This window comes from Frankliniella occidentalis, unplaced genomic scaffold (assembly GCF_000697945.3).
Source record: "Frankliniella occidentalis isolate FOCC.00 unplaced genomic scaffold, Focc_3.1 Scaffold17, whole genome shotgun sequence".
In the NCBI taxonomy this organism is placed as follows: domain Eukaryota; kingdom Metazoa; phylum Arthropoda; class Insecta; order Thysanoptera; family Thripidae; genus Frankliniella; species Frankliniella occidentalis.
Genome location: NW_026267147.1, coordinates 2,882,693 through 2,898,349, shown reverse-complemented (window position 1 = coordinate 2,898,349; position 15,657 = coordinate 2,882,693). Strand labels below are relative to the sequence as shown.

The 15,657-nt window shown below is 44.0% G+C and overlaps 4 protein-coding genes across 8 annotated transcripts; 3 read left to right on the top strand and 1 right to left on the bottom strand.

Moving 5' to 3' along the window:
* The first annotated feature begins 952 nt into the window (after positions 1-952).
* Positions 953-1,924, top strand: LOC113215526 (uncharacterized). The gene is made up of 4 exons (XM_026435156.2): positions 953-1,092; positions 1,177-1,371; positions 1,449-1,619; positions 1,690-1,924. The coding sequence occupies exons 1-4, from the start codon at positions 970-972 to the stop codon at positions 1,867-1,869; spliced, it is 669 nt and encodes a 222-aa protein (XP_026290941.1). The 5' UTR covers positions 953-969; the 3' UTR covers positions 1,870-1,924.
* A 571-nt stretch (positions 1,925-2,495) lies between these two features.
* Positions 2,496-6,209, top strand: LOC113215530 (gamma-aminobutyric acid receptor alpha-like). 2 transcript variants are annotated; one of them, XM_052264215.1, is made up of 10 exons: positions 2,496-2,599; positions 3,073-3,401; positions 3,477-3,544; positions 3,643-3,863; positions 4,121-4,203; positions 4,279-4,422; positions 4,498-4,650; positions 4,899-5,059; positions 5,467-5,673; positions 5,874-6,209. In XM_052264215.1, the coding sequence occupies exons 1-10, from the start codon at positions 2,541-2,543 to the stop codon at positions 6,141-6,143; spliced, it is 1,695 nt and encodes a 564-aa protein (XP_052120175.1). In that variant the 5' UTR covers positions 2,496-2,540; the 3' UTR covers positions 6,144-6,209. The 2 variants fall into 2 exon arrangements, with proteins under 2 accessions (XP_052120175.1, XP_026290949.2); XM_026435164.2 differs by having other exon boundaries at positions 3,643-3,974.
* On the bottom strand, positions 6,205-8,881 carry LOC113215531 (ankyrin repeat family A protein 2). The gene is made up of 7 exons (XM_026435165.2): positions 8,717-8,881; positions 8,446-8,568; positions 8,164-8,352; positions 7,941-8,070; positions 7,607-7,830; positions 7,260-7,407; positions 6,205-7,177 (listed from the first exon to the last, which is right to left on the bottom strand). Exons 1-7 carry the CDS (start codon positions 8,717-8,719, stop codon positions 7,134-7,136), a joined length of 861 nt encoding a protein of 286 aa, XP_026290950.1. The 5' UTR covers positions 8,720-8,881; the 3' UTR covers positions 6,205-7,133.
* Positions 8,882-9,037: 156 nt separating this feature from the next.
* LOC113215529 (focadhesin) lies at positions 9,038-15,536 on the top strand. Of its 4 annotated transcripts, none has more exons than XM_052264214.1 (21): positions 9,038-9,056; positions 9,268-9,380; positions 9,464-9,523; positions 9,601-9,755; positions 9,830-10,024; positions 10,118-10,295; positions 10,395-10,677; positions 10,758-11,013; positions 11,103-11,418; positions 11,507-11,733; positions 11,809-12,012; positions 12,948-13,085; positions 13,181-13,326; positions 13,421-13,728; positions 13,811-13,942; positions 14,021-14,138; positions 14,252-14,385; positions 14,470-14,678; positions 14,759-14,906; positions 15,007-15,186; positions 15,270-15,536. In XM_052264214.1, the coding sequence occupies exons 2-21, from the start codon at positions 9,303-9,305 to the stop codon at positions 15,411-15,413; spliced, it is 3,609 nt and encodes a 1,202-aa protein (XP_052120174.1). In that variant the 5' UTR covers positions 9,038-9,056; positions 9,268-9,302; the 3' UTR covers positions 15,414-15,536. The 4 variants fall into 4 exon arrangements, with proteins under 4 accessions (XP_052120174.1, XP_026290944.1, XP_026290948.1 ...); XM_026435159.2 differs by having other exon boundaries at positions 9,053-9,101; XM_026435161.2 differs by lacking the exon at positions 9,038-9,056 and adding an exon at positions 9,073-9,202 and having other exon boundaries at positions 9,295-9,380.
* The last annotated feature ends 121 nt before the right edge of the window (positions 15,537-15,657 follow it).

The window sequence follows — 15,657 nt, the reverse complement described above, 5'->3', positions numbered from 1 at the left end:
CAGTACAGGCTAACCACCGTACGCCCGTCTCCTCTCTTTCTAACTCCCTCCGCCCTACCCCCCATTCCCGGTCAAGCGGACTGGTGGGAACCTAGTCGATGGCTGTAAACTCCGGTGTGAGCGAGATAGTCAAGAAACCCGGCCCTCAGCTGGGAGCCTGAAAACACCGGATCCCATACCGAACTCCGAAGTTAAACAGGCGGGTCCCCGTGTCAAAGCGGGGTGGGTAGGGCCCATATTTTTTGCATTTTTGATAATTTTATAGGCAAAATGAATCCGGCTCTAAGAGGTATTTTAACTGCCGGTTGCACGGGGGTGATTAACGTCTAAAGCTTAGTGCCACACTGCCGCTCTTCCCGTAAGGCGCTCCAGCCACCTGGGTATTTGACCTAAAGGAAGCCCACAATATTTTGGACCCACTTTGGCCTCTGGTGCTCTTAGTGAGGTTTTGTAGTCCTCTTTATTATGTACCAACAGTGACTTGCGTCCCGCTCTAGCTCAACTAGAAACCGACCTCTAGCCTGGAGCCATTTGAAGTTTCCCGACTTTTTTCAAAAAAACAAAAACAAACTTTGACGGCCTCTGGAGCTTAAACCGCTTGAGGTAGCGGGGCGTGCAAGAGTGTTTTGGAATCAGTGACAGAAAAAGAAGCTACTCAGACAAAAAAGCACATTTTTTGAAAAGTTTTTTATTTCAGTAAAGATATAAGTGAAAAACCCGAGGGGTGGATAACTCCCCTGCCAAGTCTACACCCCTAATTCTGCATAATTCAAAATAATTCAGACCAACTCAATTTAATTCAAACGAACCTACGTACAAAATTTTTACGGAACTATGTACAATACTGTACGTACTTATGCGTTATATCGCATAGTGTTACGTAAGCTACGAATAGACTAGTTACATCGCAATTCTGCGTGCGTGTTCCACATCTGTCGCCTCGCTGTCCGCGGGTTGCTCCGGCCGCTAATGAGGCCAAACAACGCCAAAGCCCAATCAGCGCGGTGGCGGCCGCGACGCCAGGCCAGGCGCAGCCGAGCTCTCACTGCCGACATGCTCATCCCGTGGGTGGCACTGCTGGTGCAGAGTGTCGTAAGTAGGACGAATCTCACACTCTCACCCCCTAGAAACAGTGCCTACCGCACTACTTTCGTTTGTGACTTCTGCGTGGTGCAGGTGGGGCGCAGCCCCGGGGGCAGCGGTGGGCGCGGCGCGGTCTCCGTGGCGATGCAACTCTACGAACTGGAGCCGTGCAAGGGGGCGCCGGACAACCTCGTCATCAGCAACTTCACAGCTGTTCGGGATAAAAACGGCGTCAATTATTACAACGGGAACATACTGATGCGGAAAGAGCTGAAAGACATTTCTAAGGTGCAGTATATTGAACAACTAGGGGGGATAAAACAGTGACTTCGGCTGAATGACTTCCACCCCTGTTATTCTTGCAGCTAGAGATGACCACAACGCAGTGCATCGATGCCGTGTCTTACAATACGTGCTCTTATTTGAACACGTTTAAATTTACCACTGGAGTTTGCGGTTTGATGACTTCGGACGCGATGCCTTGGGCCAGCCTAATGCAAGCAGTACACCCCTCTTATAAATGCCCGATTGCTGCAGTAAGGCGACATTTGTATTTTACAGAGAGGGTCCCAAAAGTTTTCTCTGACAGCGTTCGTTCTGTTCAAGGGAAAGTACGTGGTGAGGAACGGGACAGTCAACATGTCAACCATAAAGAAGTTAGCAGGTCCCTCCCTCAAAGACGCGCTGGGAAAAATATTCGTGCCTGAGGCCCGATTGTACAACGAGCAAAATCAACTGTTCAGCTGCATCAAATTTAAGGCTACTTTCATCAACCCAAGAACCTGAAATGGAGCCCGGCCTTGGTGGTTCGAATTCCCGGAATAAATTGCGTTTTAATCAAGGTCGTGAGAGATCTTCCTTTTCCACCTACATTGCATTAACTAATGACAAGTAAAAGTATGGCAGTGCACGTTGATACCACCGTACTCTGTGTTCCGTCCAATACAACACGCACAATCACCAAAAACGGCAGATACATACGGTGGGAGCGTACATCGTTCCGTAACAGCTGCCGTTTTTTAAAAGTGTGCCTTGATGCACCCCCACCCCTACTACATGCCTCTTTCTGACTTTCTCCTCTCTCTGTATTTCATCAAGGCCTTCTTTGTCTGCCGGCTGATCAATGGCAGGCATTCCGACGTGCTCAATAGTCTGCAATGCAAAAGAGTCGGGAAGGGGGTGGGTGGGTGTCGGGGGTTGTGTCTCAAACTGACGCCCCCAGCCCCCAACTCCTCCTTCCACTCGACAGAGAACAGCCCTCGTTTAAAGCTAAGCGCAGCTCCTTTCCTTCCTTTCCCCCTGGGGGGTTCTGCACCGCACCCCTCCCCCCTCCTCTTACCACGACCTCGCCACCCCGCCGTTTCCCTTTGGCCTCCCGTCACATCCGTGCCCCTCCCTAGCTGCTCAGACCGCATCCAGACGCCCCCGGGGCGAGTTGGGATAGAGTCGGCCTGGGCATGAAGTGCACCAGCGTGGTTCGACTGCTGGTGCTGGTGCTGGCGGCCACCGACTTTGGGTGAGTAGCGAGACGATGTGATCGCATGGAGAGTGTAGATTCACTCTCGAGGAAAAGCTGTGACGCAGAAACACATGTGTGTGTATATTATTTGCTGTTTATTTCGTGCTTTTTTGTCAAGTTTTTGTTACAAAGCCCGGATATCATACGATCTGGTATATGCCAGACCAGCGGACAGGCCAATGCAGTCAAACTCGAACAAAACGTCGTTCGAACCAATATCATCGACAGGGCTTTTAGTGCTTTTAGATAGCCGTAGTGGTGATATGTCTCTATAGCGCCATATTGACGTCAAGATGACGAGCTGTGGGCGTCTGTGGGCTGAAATTTTGCCAAATTGACGTCGAGACGACAGGCTGTAGGTCGAAAGTTTGTAATATTGACGTTGAGACGTCGAGCTGTGAGTCGGCATTTTTTCGTAGTAAATTCGAGGTGGCGAGCTGTTGAATTTGTCATATTGACGATGTGGACAGGGCGCTGCTGGCGCGCCACCACGCCGCTGTCCCCGGGCCGCCCGCGGAGGGCGGGCACCTCGGCGGGCACCTCGGCCGGGCGGAGCGCGGGCGCGGGGCGGATGAGGAGCTGCCCTCTCAGGACCGGCCGGCGCCGCGCGCCCAGGACCACGTCGGCCAGCCTGGCCCACGGCTGCGCCGCGGCGGCCGCCGCCTGGGCCGGGGGCGCGGCAGGGCGCGGGGGAGGGGCGCCAAGCGGGCGCGCCAGCGTCTCAGCCGCAACATCACCCTCGTGCTCGAGAACCTCCTGAAGAACTACGAGAACAGCAGGCCGCCCAGGACGGGGAACGGTACGCGATGTTCACGTCCACCAACAAATCTCAATAAATATCATCGTGAAAGACTTTTGGTGATTTGCATTCTAGGGCAACCCGCCGTGGTCAGAACCAACATACTTATACGCAGCATGGGACCAGTGTCTGAACTGGGCATGGTAAGGCTAAGCGACACAGATTGAGGCAGCGCCCAAAATCTGAGTGGCGCGAAGTTTGACTTTTCTTATTCGAAACGCCCGCTCGCTCCTTTTTCCAGGACTACTCTATGGACTGCTACTTCCGGCAGTATTGGCGCGACGCCCGCCTCAGTTTCAAGGGCCCCATCAAGAGCCTCTCGTTGTCCATCAAGATGCTGGAGCGCATATGGCGCCCCGACACCTACTTCTACAACGGCAAACAGTCCTACGTACACACCATCACCGTGCCCAACAAGCTGCTCCGCCTGTCGAGCAACGGCGACATCATCTACTCGATGCGGTCAGTATATAGGGTGTCCCACTGCCCCCAAAACTGTTTATTATTTTTTAAGGTGACGCACTGCGTTTTCTGCACGCGTGTGGACGGGTTGCCTACTCGCTCAGGGCCTTGGTGAGTGGTGGTAGGGAAATCTGCCCGCACGCCCTCGTACGGCACACTTATAAATAAAATTAAGAACGGGGCTGGTGGGCGATACCATGTAGAATTTTACTCTTATTTGTGGTTAACACCTCTCCGAAGTTCTCCACTGTCCAAAGCCTCACCATCAAGGCTACGTGCCCGATGGAACTGCGGAACTTCCCCATGGACACGCAGTCCTGCCCGCTCATCATAGGCAGCTGTAAGTGCGTTGATCTTTTTGTCACTGTTGTTTAACACTGACACACTTAACCTTAACTTAATGAGTTTGGGGTAGACGCGTACCCCCTGCACAGCGTGGTGTACGAGTGGCTTGGGGGCCCTGGCGGGGTGAGCGTGGACTTCGTCCCGGGGATGGCGCTGAGCCAGTTCGACCTGATGGCCGCGCCACACCGGAACTTCACCATCAGCCGAAGGGACGGTGAGTCCGGCGCACAAGTAAAGGCGCACCGCGATGCCTTTTCAGGGTATTTTCCTAACGGCCCGCTCCACACAGGGAACTTCTCCATCCTGCAAGTGAACTTCAACTTGCGGCGGAACACGGGGTACTTCCTCATCCAGGTGTACGTGCCGTGCATCCTAATCGTCGTCCTGTCCTGGGTGTCGTTCTGGATCCACCGCGAGGCGACCAGTGACAGGGTTGGCCTCGGTGAGAAGGGGAGATGGAAGGGAGTGCAAAGAGATTTTAATTTTCCGAAAAAAGTATTTTGGAGAAGGTTTCTTTTAAAGAACTTTTGAAATTTTTCCTTAAGAGTTTTTCTTTCCCATTTTTCTTGAAATATTTCAGTTTTAACAATTTTTTTATCGAAAAGTTTTCAACTTTTCCGGAAAAAATCGGTCTAGGAGTGGGTCCCACCCCTAGAGCTAAGCGTATCAGACGACCGTTCTCCTCTTCAGGTATCACGACGGTGCTGACGCTCTCCACCATCAGCCTAGACTCGCGCAAGGACCTGCCCAAGGTGCGGCACGCCACGGCGCTTGACTGGTTCCTGCTCATGAGCTTCCTCTACTGCATCGCCACGCTGCTGCAGTTTGCGGCCGTCCACTACTTCACCAAGGTGGGTGGCCACCGTGGGAAAGCAGGCGCTGCGTCAGGTGGAATGCGATAAAATGCCGCGGCCGAGTCCCGTTGAGCAGGGGTGTCTCGCGGGTCGGCCTACTGCCGGGCGCCTGGCTGGTAGGCAGTCCCGTTGCACAGGGGTGTCTCGCGGGTCGGCCTACTGCCGGGCGCCTGGCTGGTAGGCAGTCCCGTTACGCAGGGGTGTCTCGCGGGCCGGCCTCCTGCCAGGCGCCTGGCTGGTAGGCAGTCCCGTTGCACAGGGGTGTCTCGCGGGCCGGCCTACTGCCGGGCGCCTGGCTGGTAGGCAGTCCCGTTACGCAGGGGTGTCTCGCGGGCCGGCCTCCTGCCAGGCGCCCTGAAGAAGGACGAGACTTAAGCAATGTTACGCGGCGCTCGCTTCTTCAGGTGGGCAGCGGGGAGATCTACGTGGACGAGGAGGAGCAGGAGGACGGCAGTTCGGCCCGGACCGCGTCGAGGGGCCTGTCCAGAGCTCCCCGCAGGGCGGCGGCTGCGCTCGGCCCGGCCATCGCCTCCGCGCTCGGACCCGCGCTCAGCGGCGCGGGACCCTCGTCCCGCCACCAGCGCAGGGCTCTGGCATTCACCAGCTCCAGTGTAAGGACGAGAGAGGGACGTGGAACACTTCGAAACATTACCAAGCGGGACACAACATATTGTGTTTCTTAGAGACAATCTTGAAAAGTATGGTGGAACGCGTTATTTTCAGAGTTCGCCTGCTATAACAGAAAATATCATATCTCGCTAAGTAAATGTTTAAGCACGTCCAAGTCCGCATGCCGACCGCTCGGTTGCAGAGCTCCAGGTCGCCGCCGGTGGCCCGGCCCGTGGCGCGCTGGCGGCAGGCCGCACTCTGCCTCGCCGGCGACGAGTCCTTCCGACGGCAACGCGAGCGGGTCGCGCTCCAGGAGCACCACCACATCAACAGCGTGTCCGGGATAGACCGGGCGGCGCGCGTCCTGTTCCCAGCCTCCTTCATCTTCCTCAACCTCGCGTACTGGGTGGCCTACGCTGAGCGCGACTTCAGCCAGGGAGACGCGACGGCCGTGCTCTACCTCGACCACTAGGCGAGAGGGTGGTAAGGACCAGCAATTAAGAGTTGTGGTCAATAAATCAGTGGCCAGAAAATGTCATGACGAAGTTCAGATATATATTCAGTAGCAACAATATAAACGAAATAAACAAATAGTAACACTTACATTAACAATAAAATACCTCTAAAGTAAAAATACCATCAAACTCAGTTATTATTGACTTATTAAAAAGAGTTTTTTGACGCATTTCAAACAAGATAAAACATAATTGGGTCACATTACATAATGTTTTCTGTAGGTAAAATCTGATTTAAAATTTCACAACTGATATTTTGTGGGTTATTAACCCACACCCTCACAACTTTTTGCATATTTTTTTTAAATTACCTATGTGAAATGTGGAACAGCTCATGAGCAAAGACTAATAGAGGCAAGGTGTGTTTTTGGTACAAAATAAGAACATCACAACCTGAATTCAAATCAGAAAAAACAATTTCCCACGTCACAGCTGAATCTACACAATTTGCTTTCAAAACAACATCCCATGTGAGCTGGTACATCTTTAAATACAAAGAAATTTGTATGTAACATTATTGTAAGTTTTCAGAACTGTCATCATGCAGTTATCTTTCTTAATAAAAATTGTAACATTTCCAGCACTATCCAAATATTCGGGACACTCATTTGTCGGTATCAAGGCAGGTATACATACACCTGTGTATTGTTCAAAGAATGCAAAGCAATGTATGCAGTGTAAAGACAAAAGTCCCCTCTTAGTTGCAAAGTACCTAATCTCAGCTCTTCTATCAAGCATGCCATGGATTCAAATTAGACCAGATCAAAAATACATTCATTCAATGGTTCTATGAATTAACCACAGCCAGCAAATCAAGTTTTTGTAACAATAGAATTCTATTAAAGAATTTGATTTAAATATTATTCTAAATGCAAATTTGATGAGATGACGAAACCATCATTGGTCATTTCCTAATTCTATCTCCATATCACATTTGTATCTTTTCATCATGTCAATAATGTCAATAGGTGATTTTCTAGTACAACTTGAGCTAAATCAAGGAGGAAAAAATCCATTAGTAAGTAGTTAATTATTCATCAAATTTTACAAATTGGTTCAGAAGACAAACCTACCAAGATGACTGTTACTTCGCACCACCATGGTATATGCTGTGTCCCCGTTCTCATTTGTTGCTGAGAAATCTGCTCCTTGAAGGAGTAACTCATTTACACAGTGAGGATGGTCCCCGTGGGCAGCATACATTATTGCAGTGTTCCCAATCTGAAACATAAAAGGAATGAAGTACGAGGAACATAACATACAGTGTGAGAGACAATACTAAATATACTATTCTGTTTCTCTGGTTGGTTAGATAGTTGTTACAAATACAAATGCGTCTATCTTTTAACATGTATCCATCAAGGTTTTCTCTGTAGAATAGGAAAGAAGATGTGCATGAAACACAAGTTGACAAACTTACATCATCTGCATGATTCACTGCTGCACCCTCATTAAGAAGTAATCGAACAACATCATGGTGGCCTGCAGCTGCGGCTAAAAGTAAAGGTGTTTCTCCTTCAGGGCCAAGTTTATCGATTTGTGCTCCATGCTTTAGAAATAACTGCACAGTTGAAAGCTGACCATAGGCTGCTGCCCACATGAGTGGTGTGAGGCCATTTTCATCAGGAGAATCAGTCTTGCTTTCTAGACAAATCAAAGACACACACAGTCACCACATGATAAATGTTGTTAAATTAACTATATATTATGAACAAGGAGGCGTTATTCAAAATTGTACAAAATGATCAACTTACCTTGCTCTAGCTCGGCTTCAGTTATCTCTCCCTGGCCAGCTCTTTCATGAAGGCTGACTTCTTCTTTCTCAATGACAGGGGTCTGAGTTTGAGTATTACCTCTTTGTAAATTGGTCAAGAGTGTTGAAGGCTGCAGAATAGACAAATTATGCAGTTAACAAAGATACTGAACAACTGAATAGATAATATACACATCAATAACATTTGTATCTGATTGGATTACTCTGTATGGCTGAAATGCACTCTTCCTTGATCCATCTTGCCAATTAGTGCCAGACCAGCTAATAGCAGGTGAACTTTGAATGTTTTTGATATCATGAAACTCAGGCCGAAGAGCGGGAAGAGGTCGGGGCTTGACGTCCACCAGCGCTCCATAGTCTCTATCGCATAGCGGTTCTGACTTCGGTACTACCTGCAAGAAGGTCATATTGAATAACTCAAACACACACACACCATTAAATTTTACACAAAGTGCTTCAGCTTTCACAATAAATCGTGCTGTTACCTTTGAAGTACTGGGCACTGAGTGTCGTCTTGTTGGTTGACAACCTATGGCACTGATGGTTAAATCGACCTCATTTGAGGAATCATCTTCATCATCCATAGTGTTATGTAATGATGGATTATTCTGTGGCAACAAATTTTCAAAATTATTAAAATTACGAAAAATGAAAAGTAGCTGTCAACCTAACCCTTGGCCAAGTGACAAATGAACTATATGTATGGTTACTGATTGTGAACGATTGATATGAAGTGTCACATTGCTTTTTACTTACCATCAATACGTTATAAGAGATCAGTCATTTGTAATTCATTTCCAAAAACACTTTAACACGTGAAATAAATATAAATATTTCTGATTCTGACACTGTTTACTTCAGCTGTTAGCAGAAGAATCCCCTTTCTCGATTTACAAGTTCAACAATGCTGGAAAAACATACAGGCATTGCATTTAAGATGGAAAATAGAGTACACCAGAACCAAAAGATCCTTGATATTAACCAACAAATAAAAGAGATGGAAGACGCTTTTTTTGCGATGGATAATTGGCATATCGGGAATCTTAACTTGGATTAGTTCGATGCGGAATGTTGGCGACTTGGTGGGTTAAGCGGGGTACGTGATTTCTGCTTTATCTTCAAATTGTTGAAAACGGCCGGTGTTAGTCTGTTTTTGCTAAATGTTGCTACCTGCTGTTATGTCATCAAACCCTAATTTGAAAATAACACTCTAAATGACAATTGAACTACCCACCGACAGTCGTGTGTACTAAAGTTTTTGTCTTGTGAGGTGTAGCTGTAGCATCTGACACAACAATTATTTTCAGGTTATATGTCTTTGTACTTTTGTTCAGTTTAAAAGATGGAAATCATGGCAGGATCAGATGAAATTGAAACACCGAATTCTCGGCAGACCGTCGATCCTGTTTCAGTTGTCAAGGTATTTCTCGTTTTTAATATCTTTGTCATTACTTTGTTGTTTTCTGACTAAACTTAATTTGATTTTGTGATTGTCTTTGGCAGGAAATCAACAAATTAGTTACTGTAATCAAAAGAAATGATCAAAAACAGAAATTAAATGAGGTTATATTTCATAATAATGCATCTTCTTTTTTCATGATCAAATTCCTTCTCAGTAAATTTTCTGTTTTGTTTGACAGATTAATGAAATGAAACAGCTGCGTTTCCTTATATGTGACCACAATCCAGTTCGCTCAGTAACTGCGTGTCAGGGTCTTATGTCATTAGTTGAAGATGATGTTCTACAACCCATGCATGCTATTTCTCTCCTAGTTTCAGCTTTTGCCAATATTCAGTATGTAATGAAATTGAAGTCTATTTGAAATGTGTTTTACGAAGTTAACTCACTTACCTTTTTTCCGTTCTAAGAAACTATTCTGGAGTTACTGCAGCCTTAGCTGTATTGTTGCGCTGGGATATGGACAGCCGTCCAAAACCTTATGAATGTCCCTTCTCTTTGTACCCAATACAACATCCACTTATCACACTTCTTAAGCATAAAAGAGACACTTGGTCAGATGTGTATCGCCTTGTTCAAAATTTTTTCTTTCATTCAGAAAAGAGGTGAGATGTTTTCTTTTGTTTTTTCTTTACAATGCTTCAACATTAGCTTTACATTTTTTGTTTTTTTAATCTAAATGGGTTTTCAATCAACAGAATTGAGGAAGAAAACATTTTGGTTTTAAGGCCTCTTCTTCTGTACGTCTTGTGTGATCCACAAAGTACTCCGCATTTGCCAGCAGAAAGCCGTCAGAAGACATGGGCATTACTGTTACATTTTCTTGAAGACTTGTCTGTAAGGCAGCTAGTATTTCAATGTGTGCCCTGGTTCCAGGTAGTGTAATTACCTGTTCTTTATCTTTACTGATGGGTAGACACTTATATTCAGTATTAACCAGTTTAGACCACTTGTAAAATTATTTTTCTTATTTAGATTGCTGATGAATCGCGATGTGTTGAGGCAGGCATGCTTCTCCTTGACCTATGTGAATCAGCTCTAAGGGAACATGATGGACCTCTGTGTATGGCTTTGGCCCCAATAGCAGCTGCATCAATACGTAACCTTGTGACCCGGGGAGCTGATCCTGAGCCTTGCTTGGCAATTGTGATACGTCTCCTCTCGGTTTCGTCCAATGGAGCTAGCTGTGTCATGCTTCTGTTGGCTGACACCATTACTGTTTGCCCTGCAACTTTCCTTGCTTCTATAATTAAATCTTGTTAGTAAGCTATTTAAATTATTAAGGCTCACCTGGCCAATCAAACTCCCTCTGGATAAACTCTAAAATTTCATTGACAGGTAAAGAAATATTCAACCTTCATGCCTGCAGCAGAGTTTCAGTATATGCTGTTGTTACTTCATTACTTCCATGGTTGGCTTTCCCATCTGTTCTGACTAGAGGAGCTCTTCAACTCGCCACTAAATTTTTGGTTGAAATACGTGACTCTCCAGCCAGCTGCTGGAGCAACACTGCCAGCTCCTTATGTGCAAATCCTTGGTTCAGATTATTAAGACATTCATTTGAGAATGTTCATGAAGCTGCAGAACTGTGCCGGTAAATATTTGTTGTTGCAAACTAACACTTACCTTTTAGATGAGTAGTTTAACTTCTACTTCTGTTACTACTGTGTTTTTTCCCCCTAGAGTAAATGAATCATGGCGCAGTGAGACTGAAGCAAACAAGTGGATAGATCTTGTGAAAACATCTTGTCCTACATTTATTGCTAGATTCTCACCATATTTTTGTTCCCTATTAATATCGAACTCCTTTAGTGATGTAAAGGATGAAGACGATTCTGTTGAGTGGCCTGCCTTGTCAAGTTTAGTGTGGTTAGCCAATAATCAAGCAAGTGTTAGTGGTAGGATCACACTCACTCTTTTGTACCAGCTTGCTCAAGAAAAAAGACCATTACAACAGTTAGCACTTTTCAGAGCAATATCAGTTATGGGAAAGTATGAGGTAAAATTGCAGTGACATTAAAGTAAGTTTTTATTATGTATTCATTTTTATGAATGTTAGTTTAATGATTCTATGTGCATTTTTGCAGGAAAATATGGTACTTATTTTAGGGGTTCTCAAATCTTTGATGGTTGGGGGTTTCTATTCTTCCACATTGGCTTTAGATTTGTTTGTCAGAGTTTGGAAAGTGCAACCAAGAGCATATCGTTTTCTCCATGACCTCCTCACTACACCCTTCAAAGGAGACAACCAGGACCTGCTCTGGGAATCAAACATTGCAAAAGCGGCAGCAATCAATGAAATTTGTTCCACTAGGTAATTAAAAAGTATCTAATCTAAACAACTGAAGCATGAGCTGTAATGTAATAAGTTTTGAACTTTTGTTTCTAGCCCAGATGCTCATGGCTCAGAATTAGTCCCCTTGCTATCACAAATTTTAACTCAAAATGCATCCCCTGAGGGAAGTGTGGCCTCATCTTTAGCTGTGCAAGGAATAACCAGCCTTTGTAGGGCAGGAATCATGGATGTAGCAAGCACATGGCGAGGCTTGGCCCCTAAACTTATGCAGGACAAACGTCCAGGCGTCATTGTAAGGTAATCTTAATATTCATATTAATTTATTTAATGTTCAAATATAGTTAGTGAAGTACAGTTTAGTCAAACAGCACACACAACATGTTTGGTTTTTCAGCATGCCAGAGATGAAATTAGAGTGTGCATAGCACTAGAAGTACTTTCTAAGTTTATTTTTAAAATCCTTAGAATTTGTCTGCATTGATGGAGGTACAGGTCTAGTTACTGAGTTAGATTTTAGCATAAATAGCAGAAAAGTAAAAAAAAAAAAAAAAAAAGTTCCCATACTGCATACAAACTATACAAAGTTTGTATCTTACTGCAGTAAGTTTGCCTTTTCATCTTTAATATTGCTTAGTGATCTGAAATTGTATTCTTGCTTCCTGAGTTTAATTTGGCATGGATTCTGATTTGGCTTTGCTACAGTTAAGTGAAAAAAAAGCAAATGAGAATTGAGAGAAGCTTTACAAAGGGGAATTTTTTTTTTTGTGAAGTTGATCATTAAGATATTTACAGGCTCATTGTTTCTACCATAGTTTTCAACTCACCTACTAAGTTCCTCTTGATTTAAATACTGAATAAGTATTGGCAACACTCAATTAGCAATGACTTTTCAACAGTTGGTTATCACATAACAAGAAGAGATAAGGTTCCTATCCTGAGCACTGAGAGACAATCTTTCCCATTATTTTTAAATATTTGCATAGTAGTTGTTGAGGTAAATTTAATAGTATTGAAACTTCCCTCTCCTTAGAAAGTAAGTTCAATTATATAACTAATGCAATACCAACTGAGTAGTTAAAACATTGCATGGTTTACAAAATCAAAGGCCTTGCTTGGGCCCAGAAAAATAGCAAGATCTTTACACACTGTGCATGTACAGTCTACAACATTTTTATGTCTACAACATTTGTTAAGTGCTGTTTTTAAATGTTTAAAGATTATTTCTTTTCCAGTTTATGTGAGCTGTTAAGTGTTGTTTCATGCCTATCAACTACTACAGGAAAGTATGAAGAATTTATTGCCGATGTTATTGTCACTTTGTGGAGCTGGGCCCAACATGCTAACAGTGAAGTTGCCTGTGCAGCACTCAAGTATGTTTTTGTTGTTGTTAAGCGTATTTTTATACATGCAGTCTTCATTTTATTTAGGAAGCATTATTCTTTTAACACTAATTTTTCATTTGTAGGTCCCTTTCTGAGTTTCACATGGATCAGATTACATTGAAGTCACTACCAGCTGCATTTCGTCAAAACCTAAAACTTCCATCAGCATTTTGCAAAACCCCTATAGATGCCAAACGAGACCCCGTAGAGGTCTTGCCATATGTTCCTGGTAAAATATACCTAATATATCATTCCTCGGAAATCCTGGCTAGTTGTAGTGTTGTAAACCACCAGTATTATTTACAAAATTGCTTTATTTTTAGGCGATTGCTGGAAACAAGTTTTAGAAAGCTTAGGCTCTCATGAGGACAGAAGGGCAGCAGTCTGCTCTATGTTAACAAGCTGGATGCGTAATGAAATTAAACTATTTCACCGGGGATTGTACAACCAATCACCCTCCAAACCTGAACCAACATCTTATGAACATCTGCATGACAGTAGTATCTTGAGAGCGATGTTCAGTGTGGCATACCAGGCCAAATATAGTCTCAAATTGTCCGCTCTGGCATTGACTGTTCTTGCCAAAGACCTACCTAGGCCTCTTCCACCTGTCACATGGAACTTTATCGAGGTAAGAGACATATTTTTTCCTGGTTCTCTTTTGATTAACACATCTCCTTGTTCTACTTCATGTAATATATTACACATTATAGGAGAAGCTAAAGGAGGGTGGAACAGTGAGAAAGAACTGTCTGGAAATATTAGCTAAACAATGTAAATCATCTCAATCTGCAAATCGCATTCTACTCGCTACATTATCTTCTCTCAGTCTCCCAGATGATGTGGTCAGTTGACTTTCTGTTTTATTTTCCTGGTTGATGAATTATGTTCTGAATTTTACTACCTTCAGTTTCGTTTTTTAGGAGGATTGTAAGACAATCTTTACTGTGCTCAATTATCTAGGGCAAGGAATACCGCCAAATCATCTTGGTCCCTTTGTTGATAGATGTCTTGCCCATGCGGTTGATGAGATGAAATCTGGTAAAATCGCCTCAACTCCAATGGAAGACAATATTGTCTACTACACGTAAATTTGAAAAGAACAAAAACTTATTTTCAAATTTCATCTAACTTATTGTACTATCTATTTTCAGAAGACACACTTTTAAAGACTTATCTGGGGCACATGAAAGTGGCACTTCGCTCTCAAGATTTGCATGAAAGCAATGTAGCAACACTTGCAAATATAATAGAAAAACTTGTGGAGAAAATAAATTTGTCTGACAAAGTGAGTTTTTAAGAACATCTCCATTACGTATCATTTGACAAAATACAGAGAATCACTCGAATCAATTAATCACTTACTTTGCAGGTTTTTGATTCCTTTGAGGAATGTGCTTTAGTGCTACCCAGTAAGAATGTTGAACGTCTAATATCACCATCTCTCTGGTGGGAGGTTTCTCTTAAGAAAGTTTTGTGTGCTATTCGTGTGAGTTCTGCAATTGCAATGGCACAGGATTCAGATATGCCATTGGCTGCACTCAATGACACAATTGATATTTGTGCTGATGGTGACTTAAAGTAAGTATTTTTTCAGTACTGCTATTGGTAAAACCTTGTTTTCTTCCTCATATTTTTCTATTATTTTTATAATATCTCAGAGCTCAAGAGTGCTTGCTGGAGTCTGTTATGCGAGTAGTGAGAGTTTGTCGAGACCATGAGTCAAACAGTCGTTGGTTGCTGCAATTGCTCGGAAGGATTCAGGCTATTAAAGCAAACAAGGACACTGAGAATGAGAAAAAATCTAAGGTATGTCATTTTAAGTTTCATCCTCGTCTTTAAAGCAGAACTAAGTGTACAACAGTTTGCTTTTAATTGAAAATTTATTTGAAAAACTCTCCTCACACAGATGCTTCTGTCAGTATGTGATCTTCTCCTAGTGACTGTCATAAGCCTTGCTGGCCATGATATTCTAGCTGGTGATCCAAAAATTATAGCTTCAAGCAGTCAAGATCGTCACCTCCTGTTTCCTCAAGCTCTTTGGGCTTTACTTAATACAAACTCAACATGGAAAAACCTTAGCTCTCAGGTAATAATGTTCAGACTACTGAAATGCTATTTCACTCTACATCTACTTTACAATCTTAACTGATTTTGTTCCCGTATTTCCAGGTAATTGAGTGGTTGTATGACATGAGTATAGCAGCTGAGGTACCTAGTCTTCTAGCACAGACATTCCGACTGGCCATCACTCCCCTCAGGTACCAACAGCATTTTAAAAAGACTACTGTATGGATGCGTATTTTGTCATCTTAAAATGGAAATTTTCGATTTTTACAAGAGATGGTTGTGAGAGACAATAATGTGCAATAGACATACCTAACATAGGCCTACCTAACAATACTCAATAAACTATTTTTTAAAGTTTAACTGTTAAAAGTTTGTTTTGTCTTTTGGGAAGGAATAATTTACTTTCCCTGAGTACCATCATGTAGAGTAGGTCTGTCGGGTCGGAGAGGCAGGTGGAGGCAATGTCGTCTGCGCTGTATGGGAGGGGGGA

What these genes read in the sequence shown, in the direction of transcription:
- LOC113215530 (XM_026435164.2), top strand. Translation starts at nt 2,541, where the DNA reads ATGAAGTGCACCAGCGTGGTTCGACTGCTGGTGCTGGTGCTGGCGGCC. An exon ending in GCCGCCCAGGACGGGGAACG is followed by an intron (nt 3,402 to 3,476) that starts GTACGCGATGTT and finishes TTTGCATTCTAG; the next exon opens with GGCAACCCGCCGTGGTCAGA. An exon ending in CACCATCAGCCGAAGGGACG is followed by an intron (nt 4,423 to 4,497) that starts GTGAGTCCGGCG and finishes CGCTCCACACAG; the next exon opens with GGAACTTCTCCATCCTGCAA.
- LOC113215529 (XM_052264214.1), top strand. Translation starts at nt 9,303, where the DNA reads ATGGAAATCATGGCAGGATCAGATGAAATTGAAACACCGAATTCTCGG. An exon ending in AATGTGTGCCCTGGTTCCAG is followed by an intron (nt 10,296 to 10,394) that starts GTAGTGTAATTA and finishes TTTCTTATTTAG; the next exon opens with ATTGCTGATGAATCGCGATG. An exon ending in AGAATGAGAAAAAATCTAAG is followed by an intron (nt 14,907 to 15,006) that starts GTATGTCATTTT and finishes CTCCTCACACAG; the next exon opens with ATGCTTCTGTCAGTATGTGA.
- LOC113215526 (XM_026435156.2), top strand. Translation starts at nt 970, where the DNA reads ATGAGGCCAAACAACGCCAAAGCCCAATCAGCGCGGTGGCGGCCGCGA. An exon ending in CACTGCTGGTGCAGAGTGTC is followed by an intron (nt 1,093 to 1,176) that starts GTAAGTAGGACG and finishes TGCGTGGTGCAG; the next exon opens with GTGGGGCGCAGCCCCGGGGG. An exon ending in ATAAATGCCCGATTGCTGCA is followed by an intron (nt 1,620 to 1,689) that starts GTAAGGCGACAT and finishes GTTCTGTTCAAG; the next exon opens with GGAAAGTACGTGGTGAGGAA.
- LOC113215531 (XM_026435165.2), bottom strand. An exon ending in CAGTGCCCAGTACTTCAAAG is followed by an intron (nt 8,353 to 8,445) that starts GTAACAGCACGA and finishes ACCTTCTTGCAG; the next exon opens with GTAGTACCGAAGTCAGAACC. An exon ending in GCGAAGTAACAGTCATCTTG is followed by an intron (nt 7,178 to 7,259) that starts GTAGGTTTGTCT and finishes TCCTTGATTTAG; the next exon opens with CTCAAGTTGTACTAGAAAAT.